The sequence below is a fragment of the Pseudopipra pipra genome, chromosome 1 (genome assembly GCF_036250125.1).
Source record: "Pseudopipra pipra isolate bDixPip1 chromosome 1, bDixPip1.hap1, whole genome shotgun sequence".
Taxonomy (NCBI): domain Eukaryota; kingdom Metazoa; phylum Chordata; class Aves; order Passeriformes; family Pipridae; genus Pseudopipra; species Pseudopipra pipra.
Window position 1 is genome coordinate 85,709,489 of NC_087549.1, and position 16,029 is coordinate 85,725,517.

At 35.7% G+C, this 16,029-nt stretch overlaps 1 protein-coding gene across 1 annotated transcript in view; it reads left to right on the forward strand.

Moving 5' to 3' along the window:
- Window positions 1-16,029, forward strand: part of EXOC2 (exocyst complex component 2) — a 124,492-nt gene that overhangs the window by 64,933 nt on the left and 43,530 nt on the right. The window contains exons 13-18 of the mRNA XM_064663041.1: window positions 2,393-2,517; window positions 5,744-5,812; window positions 6,082-6,239; window positions 9,377-9,498; window positions 13,074-13,135; window positions 15,766-15,846. Of these exons, the coding sequence (XP_064519111.1) occupies window positions 2,393-2,517; window positions 5,744-5,812; window positions 6,082-6,239; window positions 9,377-9,498; window positions 13,074-13,135; window positions 15,766-15,846 (617 nt within the window). The remainder of the gene's footprint in view (window positions 1-2,392; window positions 2,518-5,743; window positions 5,813-6,081; window positions 6,240-9,376; window positions 9,499-13,073; window positions 13,136-15,765; window positions 15,847-16,029) is intronic.

The following is a 16,029-nucleotide window of genomic DNA, read 5'->3' on the forward strand; positions in this document are numbered from 1 at the left end:
CGCTTCAATCAGTTACCTTTGCTTTTAGAGTCTTAGTTATGGATCTATTATCTCTTACAAACTGGTAAAGGTAAGTTTTCAGCAAGTTTTGTGTATTCTGTAGCCACCAGTTTAAACCAAGATTCAAAGGAAAACTGTAAGTATTGGAGCACTATAATAATTCACCCCAAAGACCCTACAGTTAGAATGAGTTACCTCCAAGTTGAGTTCCTTGGTGCTTAGGTGCACATGGCTGATGCATGCGAAGGAGCAGTTGGAAGCTCTGCCATCCTTGCTCTTCTCTGAGTGCAGAGACAAAACCAACCAATACCTATGCAAGAGCTGCCATTCCAAATGTGCCATGATGTGCTCTGGTTTTGGGTTGCTTGTGGATTTATTTTTTTTTTTTAGTAGATTTGAGGAATGGCATCTCTGGGCTGTTTTGGTGTGTTTGGATTTTTTTGTCCAATGTGTTTGACAGTGATTGTCCAAGAGATTGTTAGAAGAAATTACTATGAATTCAAAACTGCAGCATGGATGTAACATTCAGCTCTTGCTTGAGCATATGTTCATGAGAATTTGTAAACAACAGACAATAGCTCTAGTTTCATCTTTAGGTTGTTATAGCAGAGATTATAATAGAATAAATGGAATAAAAGTAAATTTTTGCTTTAATATAGATTGGAGCTTTCTCTAGCAGCAAAGTAAAAAATCCTGAATTTCTGGCCAGAACCTTTTGTTATGATGTACAATAGCTTATCCTAGGAAGTATCTGCTTTTTATAGGCTTGGGACTAAGCCTAAAGTGTGCTTCCTGGAGGAGAAAAGAATTTCAAAGATGCAATAAATCTTACCACTATGTTTCCAGTTACAATCAGACATCCCTGGTTCCTTGGGTTAGCTTTTGGCTTTTGGCAAAGGTGAAATGGTTTCTTGAAGGAATAGAAATTTTCTGGTTAGAACTTGGGATTTGTAGACATTACAGAGCCTCTGCTGCTATAGGAGTGTTGGCACAGCTTCCTGACATAGTCACAGCTTATGTTAATAATAGTATTTCTTGCACTGGGTCTAGACTAGTTCTCTGACAGTCATAAACCAAGCTGGTGAAAGTATCTTATCTGTGTCCACACTACGAGCTCTTCTAGTTGAGCTTTGAAGTGTTCATGCTTCCTAAACAAATGCATCTCAATCAGCACAGTTGCACTTGAGTTATGTCAGAGCCTCTTTCCAAATTTTGGGCTTCCATTGTGATATTATTTTCAAATGCTAATCCAGATTGTCTTAATTTTTTGGCCATGAGAAAAAGTAATATTTTGGGTAGTGCAGACATTTATTTCTCCGTTGAAAAAATGGACCAGTATTTGACCTGCATCTTGACAAGTGGATACTGCTGAAGGCATGATGTACTTAAAGGAGCTTCAAGACTGTCTACCAACACAATAAAATAGTGAGGTTCTAGTGAAGCCTTCTAGTTATGTAATGTGGAGCTATTTTTGCCTAACTGGTGAATTCCTGTTCTCTGTAGGCAGTATTCTCCAGCAAAGTAAATACAAAAAGTGCTATTTCATGCAACATTTTTCTGCACTTCCACAGAGTTATGTAGGATAATACCACATTTTTAAATTTATCATTTGTAGAAGACCTGAGTTTATACACAAAAAAGCCTCACACCAATAAACATGGCATTTTAAAGTGGTTTTATTTTGTTTTGTGGGGGTTTGGGCTGTTTGTTTTGTTGTTTGTTTGTTTGTTTTTTTCAAAAATCTGTGATTTCTTTCTCCAGGTGTTCTAAAGTAGATTCTAATTCTTGAGGTGAAATACAAGTCTCTTATCACTGTTATTCTGATAGCCTATTTTGTTAAACAATTGTAGTCACAGATAGTTATAGAAGAATATTTCACAAAGTTTGCTTTATTTTTTTATGTATGTGTATATTAGTGCTTTTCTTCTGCCCCTGTTCAGCTTTCTCTTTACCCTCTTTCCCCCCCCAGTCTCCATTTGCCTCATTGGAAAAGAAAGTGGGAAAAGTTACCTGTTGCAAACATTTCATTTGAAACTTTTTTAATATCTTGATTGCTTTCATGTAACCTTACTTTTTAGAATGGTTTGAAGGGAAAAGACTGAATGGATTGTTAGGTCGATTGCCTTAGACACCCCTGCAAAGAACCCATTCTATATATACTGTCCTAGTGCTAAAACGTTGTAAGCATGTGAGAAGAGACGAAAGAGCTTGTATGTATACAAATTTTGTACACATATATGCACTAGCCTTTAAATTTTTTCCTTTCTATCTGAAAAGTTTTATATATACTCTATAGTCACATGTAATACAAAGCAGCAGCAAGCTAAAAACACATTGTTATTATTTGTAAAATTTTTAATGTTGCTTTTTACATCTCCTCTCCCCTTTTTAGCTTGGCGATACAAAGCTCCTCAGCAAGTTATATTTGTTGAGAAGTTGACAAAACTCGTTGTAAGTCAGCTGCCCAACTTCTGGAAGCTCTGGATTTCTTACGTGAATGGAAGTTTATTCAGTGAGGTATGGATTCTTCTATATAAATGAGTTTTAAGTAACAAAGGTCTGTAGTAATTATGTTTGAAGTATTATATTTCACTGGAAGAAGACATTTTAATAAGGGGTTTTTCTTTTTATTTTTAAAAGAATGTAGGCATACAGTGGAATTACTACAAATTCTGACAGTGGGGGTTGTATGAGTGTGTCTTTGTGTTTGTCTGTGTTCTACTTGCTGGACTCTATATCTCTCTACTGTCACCTCTTACTCATAGCTGGCCCTTCATTGGTGATCTGAAGAAATAGCACATTGCATGAAAGATAGAGATTCGTAAAAGACAGAGTCATACAGAAAAATATTGTTTCCTTTCTTTGGAAAAGGAGTACTCATTTCTTGAGTTTTAAGTGTTTGGAAGTGAGGGTAGCTTGGAGACCAGGGTTGCAAAATGACCAATGCCCAGAGTAGTATTCACAGACACACTAGAGAGAGTCCAGTTTGGAAGTGCAGTCAGCTGCAATCACCTGTGCTTCTAGTCCTTCTTGCTCCGGTTATCTGGTTGTTCTAAATCACATAAATATAATCTTGATAATCCAAGAAGCAGGAGAAAAACAAAAGTAATGATTCATGACACATACCATTTTTATATACACACTATTTCAGTTCTTAAATCATTGTGCATACAGTATTCTACTACAAACAGAACTGCAGCCATAATATCTACTATTCTTTGCAGCTTTAGTAGAAAATGAAACAAAAGCCTTGGAAAAAGGACATTTGGAAGCTTATGTTCTCATTTTCCGTTTCTTTAACTAAAGAATTAACGTATCAAGCATTCGTTCTATTTAATGCCACTATTTATAGCCCTTCATATGAATACATTTTACAGTGCGTTATAGCTCCAGTGAAATCGATTCTGTTTGTGATCCGCATTTTACATGATAAAAGAAAGATACAGCATTTATACCTAATGTTCAGTGAAGGAAGTAGAATCAAGAATAAACCTTAGTACTGTTGACTTTCACAAAAATAATTTCGTAAGGGAAGTGACAACCTTTATATTTGACAGACAATTGAAAACCGAACTTTACAAATTCACCTGTTAAGTTCCTGTGATTTTTTTTTTTCTGTGTACAGTGAAAAATAAAGCAATTTCTAGAAAAACAGACTTGAACTGTAAACAAGGCTGAGAAATTCTGCTTATGAAAATGACTACAAGTGGAAAATGTAGTGATCTTATGTCATGCCTGAACAAAACATTGTTTCAATATACTAAAAAAACCAAGAGAGGTAGTTTTCCTGTTCTTAGGGCCAGATTCTGAGCTGCTGAGAAATGAATCCCCATACATTTGATTTCTTCTGCTCCCGTGGTCCTTACAGAAGCCCCACAAGTTCTTGGGGAGAGAGAAGGGATCGTATCCTTCATTCCTCCTTTGTGTTCTGCGTGCCACAGTCAATTAAGGATGAGTGAGACAAGGGGGTGGCATAAGCTAGGAGACTTCTAGAACACCTAATACTATCTGTGATCACCTTGCATTCAAGACTGAAAATTTGTATGTTTTTCTATCAGAAATAGTAGAGATTTTAATTATCCATGAAGAAATTTCTTTAACTACATTGCTTGCTATTTTTTCAGGAAGCGAGGTGATTGCTACTTTTTTTTTAAGAAGCATCCTGTGAAAAATGGCATAGAGGGTTATTTCAGTTAGCTTATTCAAGTCTTCAAGACATTTTAAAAATACAGGAAAAATCTCCATATATCAATTTCAAGATGTATCTTCTCTTGTTCAGTTTGTAGGGTTTTTTGGGGGGGAATTGTTCTTTTTACTTTTGAAAGGTTAAAAATGACTTAAAATATTGACAGTTAAAAATTTATGTGGTATTTCAACAGTTTGAAAAGTTGAGTTCTTTGAATCACTCTTAGGTGAAATCACATATGTGAGGAGTAACCGTTGATCTTACCACAAGATAGTTTTGGTCTGTCTGTGCAGGAAAGGTTTAAGATTGGTCTTCAGCAAAACCACTAAGGAAAAAAGAAGATATCAAAGATCTATGAATTGTTCTGTTAAATCCAGCTGTAAAAGACTGTGAATTTTAAGTTGCTATCTGAGGTTTCAAGGAATACAGCTTATTTTCTTTTTAAAGCTTTAGATGAAAGAATTGGGAATTATATGCAGCAATAACTTGAATGTTGTTCTCCTTGTCTGAAACCATATAATTCAGAGCTTAAAAGTACAATATTTTCATAGCTATGTATTTTCCAAAACTGTTAAATAGTTTTATTTTTCTCTATTTTTTGTTCACTTCAAATTATTTATTTTACCTTAAAAATCTTAAGTACTTTAATTTAGAGGGATTTCGAAAAATACAGCATTTCTAATTAATTACTTGAAAGTAAGCTGATTCTCTTTGAGAACACTCTTGTCATGTTGTTGCACTTCTTGTCCAGTAGATGTTGCTGTGCAAGCATAAACCAGGAGATTTTCTAACTAAAATTCCACAGTATCTGCACTTAACCTGGTATTTGAAATAACTTTGTCAGTGTATTTTACTGTGTGCTCAGTAGATTCCACAGAAGGCTAGAACTACAAACAGGAAGACTACTAGTCAAAGCATGTTTTGTTTCAAGTGTAACTTTCATGCAAAGTGTACTCAGATTCTTCTGTTTTCAGAGGACTGACAGTGAAGATGTCACTTATTTTGCAGAGACTCTTTTACAAGTAATTGAATTATTTAAAGAGAATTTTCCACAAAATACTGTTCCTAAAACCAAACAAACCCCCCCTCAACCCTCTCCCTCACATCCTGCAATTCCAAATTGCCCTCATTCCAAAAATTATCTCGTACTTGACATTGATGTCTTTCTCTGGTCAGCTTCCATGCTGAAAAAATAGAGGTTTTTTTATATAAACCTAATGCACAATTGGACTATACATGTTTTAGTTCTTTCTGGCACTGTGGTGAAAAAATTTTGACCTCAAGAAGTTTGTATTTAGCTATTCTTATGCTTGTCTCTGACTTTGTCTTAAGTACACATTGTTCCTTAGAGTTAAACATTAGCTTTCTGACCTACAGTAAGTAGAGTTTATTGAGATATATGTAGTCTTTGCTTATTGAAATGCCATGAGTTAGTTTTTATAATTGCATCATAAACTCATCAGTTTTCACTTCTTCACTTCGAAACCCCCTTTTTCAGAATTATTTTAACAGTGGTTATAAGAGACTTACACTTTTCAATTTTCTCATTTTCACAAGACTGCTGAAAAATCTGGCCAAATGGAGAGATCAAAGAAAAACGCTAGGCAAAGACAAAATGATTTCAAGGTAAGTATTTGGGGGAGATGTGGCAGGGAGAGCCTTACTTTCTTTCAGTTGTCCTTCATAGCAAGGTACTTTAGTGTCACCACCTTGAAAATCAGATTTCTTTAATCATTTGTGTGCCTTTATGCCTCCTTCTCCTTTACTCTCTACCATGTGTAACCACCATGTAAATCATGCGTTCATAGCTCTTATGTATAGCAAGTACATGTCTGCTTAAGCATATTGGTAGAGCTTTTTCCTTGATTTTTTTTCTTTCCCATCTTCTGATGCAGAAAATGATTCAGGAAGTGATGCACTCTCTGGTAAAACTTATCCGTGGAGCCTTGCTTCCATTCAGCCTCAGAGAAGGAGAATTAAGACAGTATGGTGGCTGGGAGATGAAATCTGAACTTTCTGGCCAGTGGCTAACGCATGTCATCCAAACTGTAAGGTAAATGAATCAGTGGACCTACAAAAACATGCTATTCCTGGAATACGTGTGTTTTGAGACAAAATGTTTTGTTCGTTGTGTTAAATACCCTGAGTTGTGAGAATGTTAACATTTTCAAAAATAGGATTGCAAAAAAATTTCTTATGGCAAATTTAGGATTCTGCGTACAAGTGTAATTACTGATGTCTCATGATCATACCAAGGTTGTGGGTTTGATCCGTGTGTGGGCCATTCACTTAAGAGTTGGACTGAATGATCTTTGAGAGTCCATTCCAACTCAGAATAATCTGTGACGTCTTCTATGATACAGCCTTATTATATAACAGTATATTCATTTTTTCCCCTTAGCATCTGGTGAAAAAGTTGGAGTAAAATATTTATCTGGCACAGCATAGACAATGAATGAAACGGGATTTGATTCTTTAGGGTAGAAAGCAATTATTTGCTTCATTTGCTACATCTTCCCATCTTTGCAAAAATGGGTGAAAATATCATGCTTCTGACTGCTGTATCATTCTTAGATCATAATTTACCATTACAGTTGTTTGATGGAAGGTGATATTCCTGCTTATAATTTCATTCTGCTTATCATTATATTTGTTTATAGAATTAGTAATATGCATCTCATTAATTAGAAATATCGCACTAATACGCAGAATTTGCTTCCATTTGTCTAAGGGGGCTACAAGAACTGTCATTATCTTTTGTAAACTTGAGTAATATCTGCATATGATACTGTACTTTATTTATGTAGAGTTTTCAAAGCAGGTAACAAGCAAAGCACAGATGAAGAAAGGGGTATAACCACTTATAGATATACTTAGTGCAGATGGACCTAACAGTGATATATACTTGTTGTTAAGTCTGTTTAACACTTTCTCAAAGGCTGTTGTCACATTATCTGTAGTGTACCCGTTTAGAAAAAAAAATTCCATGTGAAATTTGTTATTCTGGCTAAATTTTATGGAAAGCTTCTGATTTAACAAGGAACTGACTTGATATTTGATGAAAAGATATAAAGGACAGTGTTGCCCCTTTATGAGAAGCAATCCAGTTTCACTCAAATTATAAAATTCTAGAATTTAGCACTTGCACATCTGTAATATTGGCTTGGAAATGTAACCAACAGATTCTCTAAAGGTTAGTTGTGCTTCTGCCATCTGAGATAAGATCCAGGCTGAGGTTATAGGGTATATGAAGGCTCTCTTTCAGAGAATCTCCTTTTGCTTTCCGGGCACTGCCCTGGTAATGAACAACTGAACTGAGAGCTGGGGAAATCCTTTTCTCCCTCCCACTCTTTTCCCCACCTCATGTTCTTACCAATGCCTGTGATGGCACTTTAGTAAAGTGAACTAGACTTTACTGCAAAGCAATCAGAAGTAGAGAAGAAAAGGGGGCAGTCTGGAGAAGAGAAATTAAATATACCATTATAGGGTGATCACCACGTCAGAATTTTATGCAAGTGTTGCAAGTACTTTTATTTTCAAGCCCCCACACTTTGACAATCTGATAAATTCTTGTGACTCGCACCAGTGATGAAGGTGGGTTGTTCCCAAGAAAAATCTACACAATGCATAAAACCTCTGTTTGTTGCAAAGTTATGTAATAGCTTGTCTTATTTTCATGGTTTGTAACTTAAAGTCATGATGAAGCACATAATAGAATTTTACTCTTTTCTGTCATCTCACAAATGATTTACTGTTTTCTGCTTGTATTTAAGAATGATAAAACTCACAATGTTATATAACAAGGAGTTGTCATTATATCTGTGTTATCTTTATTTTTTTGGTCATATGTATGTATCACACAGCTTAAAGTGGGGTGGTAGCACAGTCCTTCTCTTGTACCCTATTCTGTCTTAACCCAGTATAGACAGGTTCCAGATCACATGAACTATGTGATCAAGTGAGCCATTGTTGGCAACACTTTTACCTTACTATAAAAATATAAAAGGTATGTGTGCATTAGGGTGAATTAAATGACGAAAAAGATGATCTTAGGCATATGACAACTGTGTGCTCCTTAAGAAATGGAATCAACTCTAAAGTACAGGACTTCTGTTCAGTCTAAAGTAGCTTGAATTTCTCACAGATGGATCTTTACATTTTGTGTATCCTGGCTGGCTGAGATAGTACAGATCGTTTTAATCTGCTAATTCAGTAGTTGTGCTGAGCGGAGAGCAGTCTGATTAATATTGGGGTTTTGATAGTTTATGCCCAACATCAGGAGTATGGAACTGGAGCCTACAGGTGGATGGTTGGAAATTTTCCACTTGTTTGCTTGTGCCTTCGTATTCCTCCTCTTTGGCACTTTCTATTACCTGTGCTTTGCTCGGTGTTAGCAGTAGGGCAAACAGCAATGTCTGCCTTTGAATTGGCCTTGCTCAAATATCCAGGAGTTGGATAAAAGTGCTTAACCTCACTTTGTGCTCCTAACTGAGTCTTAGCACAACTTCAACCTTTTATTAGAAAGCTGAAATGCTATTTCTTGCAAGCAGCTGCTATGTTGCTGTTTCTAGAAGAAAAAAACAGAAAATAATGTCTCCATTCTCACCTATAGTAGCAGATGATTTGTGCCTGGTCAGAGTTGGAAGCAAAACAGTGAATGAATTCACTCTGCACATGATGTAATAGCTATATTTTGGCTCCTTAAATGTCTATACTCTTAGCGATCTGATGCATAGCCACAGCACCATTTATGACGGCTTAATCACTTCTACTTTTGCCATGCAGGTAAAAAATATCTCAAAAACCATGTTGTGGATCTTGTGTTTGATCTAGGCATTAACCTAAAAACAGCAAAAAAAAGCTACTTCTGCTCCAAAAGGATTATTCTTGGATCATAGGACAAGAGATGGATGCAGAAAGGCAGGCGGTGAAACAAGAAGACAGTAGAAGAAGTTGGCCTGTTACCGTGATGACATTATTGTAATGCTAGAGAAAATTAAATCTTCATTTGCAGTCTTTTGAATTAAGTAAAAAATTGATCTTCTCAGAATAGTGTAATTAGTTTTCTAAGATACACTGAGGATGGAGCTATTATATTTACATACACAGAAAATCTCTAAAAAATTTAATGTAGTTATATCAGCTTTAAAAACCCTGCAGATTTATACTTCTATTTTTATTTGCTTTCAGGCTTAGTTCTGAGAGTCTTACTGCACTCGAGATACCCAATGATATGCTTCAGATCATCCAAGATCTTATTTTGGACCTTCGTGTACGTTGCATTATAGTGACCTTACAACACACAGCGGAAGGTAATAGAAGGCTGCAAGTCTCTTTGCTTACTGCCATTCTTTTTTGCCTTTGCTTAGGCCAAATCACGCTCTGAAAAATAACCGTGTTTGTTACATATATTGTAGTGGCAGTGGACTCCTCTGAGTTCTGTAATATCTCACACTAGTTACTCAAATATTTTGTTTTTCTGCCAGAAATAGAAGTCTTTTCCTCTCTTGGTCTGATGAATAGAGTAGGTTAGACTTGTTTCCTTTGGGTTGAGACAGTTCTACGGTGCAAGTGATTTGTCTCGTAATGCAGTTTTTCCATATTGGAAATATAATTTTTTTTTTCCAATTTTTCTATAACGTGAAGAATTAAATGAGCAGTGACCCACTCTCAAGGACAAAAAAAAAAACAATCCACAGCCCTTTATGAAGTATTTTAGTTGTGTGTTTTCCAACGCTTTTTACTAACATTGTAGTCCCCAGGGCTTCCTGCTGTGTACACAATTTTGCCATAAATGTCTGGATAGTGAAGGCCAGTAACGCATTCTCTAAATCTCATGTGATTCTATGCCATCAGAGACCATTCATCTTGCCATCTTGTATTCAACTCTGAAACTTAAATTTGGATTAAATAAATCTTTCAGAAATAAATGTCTCTCTTAAAATAAGGACAGATTGATCTACTGATTCACTTAGCGGGGTTTTGGTTGGTTTTTTTCCAAAAGACTAATTACTCTCAATGCTAAAAAATTTGGGGCTTTTTTAATCTTACAATTTAATCACTTTTTAATCTTTAACATATGATGATTTTGTAGGCTGACATGATGCAAAGAGTTTTACTCAAAGTTTAAATGTGCCAAGCATAGGTGGCTATATTAAGCAAATTTTTAAACTTGTGGTGACAAGCAATCATTAGGCCTCTGTAGTTTATTTGATATAGTATTAATATGAATTGTATTCTTGGCTCTTAATTGTCTTGTTAAACCCTATTTCACTATTAACATTATTTTTCTCTATTAATATTAAGCTAGCTAGCCAAACAAGTACATACGTTGTCCTACCTCCGTAAAACTCTGTTTGAAAAGTATTACCACTATTTCAGATTTCACTTAAATGATGAGAAAGTCTGTTTTGCCTATTTTTTTCTTAGCACAATTGAGGTCAGTTGTTTGTTTTTTCATCATAGAGGGTGAAAAAGATTTTTTTTTTTAATTGTGACATGAGGATGGTCTTATTCCACTGTCTGTGAATTGAGTGTGATTCCTCAGATGTCCTACTGTTTCAAAGGAAGGAAGTATCTAGCTATGAACCGATTTGCTGACAATTCTGAGCTTACCAAATCTCTGAGCTATCTATGTAGCTTCTCCAGCACAGTCCAGAGAGCTCCAGTATGTGATAAATGATGGAAAAATCTGCTGTCTTACTAGTTTTGCCTGTTTGTTGCATCATGGCAGTAGCCCAGCTCTTGGTTTGGATGCAGAGTTTCTGCTCTGTTATGTTCTGACTCCTGGCCACACACATTCTGTGTAGGAAAAATCTTGTGGTAGTCTGTACCTTAGATTTTTATAAAAGCACATTTACAAGTCTATATGTGAATGATTCTCTATTTGATCCGAACATCTTTATTCATACTTTTCTGTCTTGAATCAAAAGAAATGGATCTCTAAAGTTGACAGTGTGTTTTATTGGCTGGATAGCCATAACAGCAGCCTTCCTTGACTGCAGCTTCCATCCCCTATCAGTAAAGCTTATGTATTGGCTATAGTATCAAACAGGAGAAAAGATGCCTGCATGTATTATGACTCTCATTCTATACTGCTGCACTGCACGCCTTGTCCATGGACCCTTTTTTTTTTTTGTTCTTTGCCAACTAAAGCAAAATTTTAACTGCTAAATGTGTTTAGATAATGGAGGCTTTTTTCTGCATGCAACCAGGTTAATTTGGCCCTTGGAAAAACTATTATTAGGTAATGAGTGAAAGAACAAGTAATGGGTATTTTCAGTGTTCTCATGGAGCTATGTAAAAGTATCTCAGATGTAGCTATCTGTAATACATAAGTCAAAAAAGCTCCTCCTGGACTTGAATTTTGCCTCTCTAATATCTCCAATACATGAGATGCATAAGGTGCTGATATCAAGGTCAATCTCATCTCTCTCTGCATGTTATAAGTTGGTAAAGGCATTCACATGTAGTTACAATTCAGATGTAGTTAAAATATTCAATAGAGCACTTCAGCCCACACACAGGGTTTTCTTGTCTTAGGATAAACACCATGTATACATGCTGGCCCTGAGAGGCAGTCTGTATTCTTTCCCTCCCATATGTGATCACTGCTCATAAAGGTCATGAAAGACAAATTATGTGAATGCCAGAGTAGACAGGGGGTTTACATGAATGTATTTGACTGGAATTTGGTGAGCAGTGAAATATGAGAAAGAAATTTGGGGGAGGTTATATTTGTATTAGCTAAGAAGAGAATGCAAAAGTGAGCAGCCAAAGAAACATGTAAAGGCTGACCAGTACAATCTAAACCCTTACAAGAATATCAGTTGAATTAAGAGGTTTACTAAGTAGGAAAATGAACAGAGTAATTATTCTGCACAACCCCTTAATGCTTTTTATCCTTACTGACCCTATACTTCCATGAGATACAGAACTGCAGAGTATGACGCTATGACCAAGCTTCTTAAGTTAGCTGATTAAACCACCTAGATAGTGAAAATACCTTTCAGTGTGAATTAGTTATCCTCTTTTCTTGTATTTTAAGGAGAGATGGTAATTCACTGAAATTTTTACTCATTTAAAAGGGAGTTTGATAATTTACAGACAGTTCTGATGAGCAGTTTGTGTGGGGGAAAACTGTATGTCAAAGCCCCACAAACTGCACACAGTTCATCTTTGTTCTGTTTACAATGCATAATGCACATGTCCATATAACAGTTGTGTTTATAGCCCATGAGCTTTGGATTCACATCCCTACTTAGCTCCTGTTAGCTTTAGTAAGCCAATAGAAGTTGACACCTTCTGAGTAGTGGAAGAGTGCTATTTGCATACACCTTCATGTATTTTTTTAAGAAAGTCTTGTATCATGGATCCTTGACCCTGAGTGGGGACCTTGTGCCTCTTTTATAGTTCTGAATATGAATTATATGCTGTCCTTTCCGTCTTTGCTAAAAGGCTAGGCAGTTGTTCTTTCATTTTTAATTAAGAGTTGGAATATAATAGACTAGAGAGTTGGGTTCTTAAATGCAGTATTTTATGTTATGATTAAAAATTTACAAAATAAAAACAAACTCAAAGCTTCACAATATTGCTGTAATTTTAAGCTTTCCAGTAAACAATGTGCTGCATGTAACTCTTGCCATGTATCATAGATGTGTTTCTCTGTGTGGTGTCACCAGCATACCATGTATGAGTTCCATTCTGAGTCATTTGAGAGTGTTGAAAGCTTTGAAGCTTTTAGTGCTATTTGCTCGTATGCCTAGTCATTGCAGTCCCAATGTCTGTGGTTTATCTTTTCAAGTTCAAGGAGTTTTTAATAATAAAAATGAATATCTTCTCTCCCCACACCCCCATCCCCCCTTTCCCCTCTTACTCTGTCTTACAGATATAAAGAGATTAGCTGAAAAGGAAGACTGGGTTGTTGACAATGAAGGTTTGACATCGTTGGTGGGTATACTTGGTGTCTGGTAGGCACTTTGCTGGATTTTTTTTTTTATGTGTAACAAAACTGGTTTCTATATTGTCCAAAAATCAAGTAACTTTGGACTTTTTCTATATGTGTGCATACTGGTGTCTATAGTTTTATGAAAATATAACAAGATAATTTTTAAAAAATTGTATGGATGGTTACAATGTCTTTATAGCAATCTTAACAGGTGTCATCACAAACACAAATTTATTTGTTGCTCTTTTTTCCAAACTTTTTGTTTATACTTTTTATGTGTAGCAACTTTTTATGTGAAGTAACTTTAAGTGATAATAGATCTACTAGACAGCACTATTTTTGAAGGTGCAAAACAAAAAAACCCCCATCATAAATAAAAGTTTTGCAAATTTGTGCTGTATATTAAGAGAAAAATATAAATAAGAATTTGACATCCAGATACATACCATGGCTTTCTGCCTTACATAGGGTTATTTAAATGTGTCAGTGTAATTACTGCTGACCTCTAGCATGCTTTTGCTGAGATAAACAATAACTTCCATTGTTAAGCATCTTATTTTAGAGATGGTTTACTAAAGTAAAAAGTCATATTTGAGGTCACAAGTTCAGTTCACATCAAAATGCTTCATAACTTAGTAGGCACATTACCATGGAATTGGTCTGTAGCTAAATAAATAGGTCACTTATATGTTATAATGAGAAATTGAACTGAAAAGCAACTAATTTAGGAGATTGCCTACATGCAAACAACCAATGACTTGAAACCAAATTCAGATAAATTAGTGAGATACTTTCTGGAAATAAACAGTAATGAGTAATGCCTAAAACACAGCAAACACGTTGTAGGTGTGACTTAAAAACAATCTGCGAAAGCAGAAAAGGCCTGTGGGAGGGAGAGTTGCTTTGTGTATATTATCTAAGAGAATGCTCCACAGACTTTTTTAGTTCTTCTTATTTGCTTCTATAAATATGTGTTAGAAGTTGAGTAGGAGGGCAATAAGCAGTCACAATATACATATTGTAGGAAGGAGTGTTGTTGGGCAATTGTAGTACTATAACCAGATTTACAGCTTCTGATCTCGATTTCAGTTGCCGCGGACTTGGGCAAGTCCCTTAACTTTTCTGTTTTTCACTATATTCATCTATAAAATGGAGGCAGGGGAAAGGGTCTTCCACAAAAGTGTTGTTTCCTTATGCTCGTGCTGTCTCCTAACTTATCTTTATTAAGAAACTGCTTAAGTCTTTTTTGTGTTTAGAAATCGCCTATTAATTCCTTGTATACTGCACTGCCTAGATACCTTTTGAGGTCTTGGCTGAGACATGCCAGATTTTAGTGGTGGAAGTTGACTGTGTTTTTTCATAGAAAGGTTATTTGTCTACTAGAGTTCATTGTGGTAATATTATAGCAAAAACTAGCAAAAATTAAGCATTATGAAAAAGGACCAGGCAGTCTCTTTAGGGACATCTTAGGCTGGAGAGTGAAATTGTGTTTTAAGTTTGCAGGAAATACGGGTTGATAACCACTTTAACATTTATATTCCAGATAAAAGATACAGTGAAACACAGAACTAGCCTTTCTTAGCTTCATAATATCCAAAGTAGCAAGTATCTGAAAAGCTTTCCTCTCCTGAGGTGTGATGTTTTATTGTGTGGAAGCAAAAACCCAAAAGCAGCACTTTACTACTGGCCTTTTTCTTTTAAGGAATCGAAAAATAATAAATATAGATTTTCTTACTGGCTTTTTTCATGATTGTAATTTTGCCATGCGGGCATCAGTTTCTCAATCCATCTCCACCATTTACAAAAATAAAAGTTACTCCTAAGCCAGTTGGTGACATGCCATAAACTCTCTACTGAATGAAAAGCAAGTTTATGTGGCTTATAAACTTTTTTGTTCACTTTTACCCAAATCCACTAGGATGATGTCTTTCTTTTTTGGAGCAGTGTCTGCTTCATGTTGCCTTGCACAACAGCCTCATGCCCAATACCAGCAGCTTTAAAAAAATAAAGTGTGAGTTACCAGGGAAGAGAGAAAGACAAGGAAAAAATGACTAATGACTCTCCTGTGAACTTGTTTGCACTTTCAGAATGATATTGATATATGTATCAAGATACTTACGCTTGAGGTTTGGAAACCTGAAGGTAAAAGAAGCCCCCCAAACCAGTGGGGGTTTTGTCTTTCATGTGAAAGCAATTTCAGCCCGATTTTCTTAGAAACCTTTTGCAGAAATAGAATGCAGAAATATCTGATATCCTAGGTGAAATTCTATCCCAACTTCGACCAATGAGGACAGGAGGAAGTGTGTCACAGGTATCTGTAATGCTGCCACAAACAGCTGTGAAAATCTTTCATGACCCTTTTGTAAGAGGCTGTTTGGTGTAAAAGTCTCTCATTCATATAAAAAAATGTACATTCATCTATGGTAATAATTCTGTAGATAACTTATGTACAAAAGTGCATTAGTACAAAAGGATCCTCTGGCAATATACAAATTGTGATCCTCCCCCCCCCCCCCTTATTTGGGATAAGTTGGAAATAAAAAACTTACTGTATACTTTGGAAGTTTTTATATATTTGTGTGGTATATACTTAAGATGCTTGTCTAAAGCTAACAACTCATTTGACTTTCAGCCATCCCAGTTTGAACAGTGCATTATTCATTCCTTGCAATCTCTTAAAACTGTGCTGGACTGCAAACCTGGAGAGGCAAGCGTAAGTTTTGATTTATGCTTTTATTTTGTTCTTGTTCTGAAACCAATTAATTTACATAAAAAGAACTTTCAGAGGATGATCCAGGGGTAAAACTTTCCTCTTTATTTTTTTTCCATGTGCACCCTCTTCACTTCTGCCAGATTTTAGAATTCTGCTTGTGCTTCCTTAGTTAGAGCTAATTTG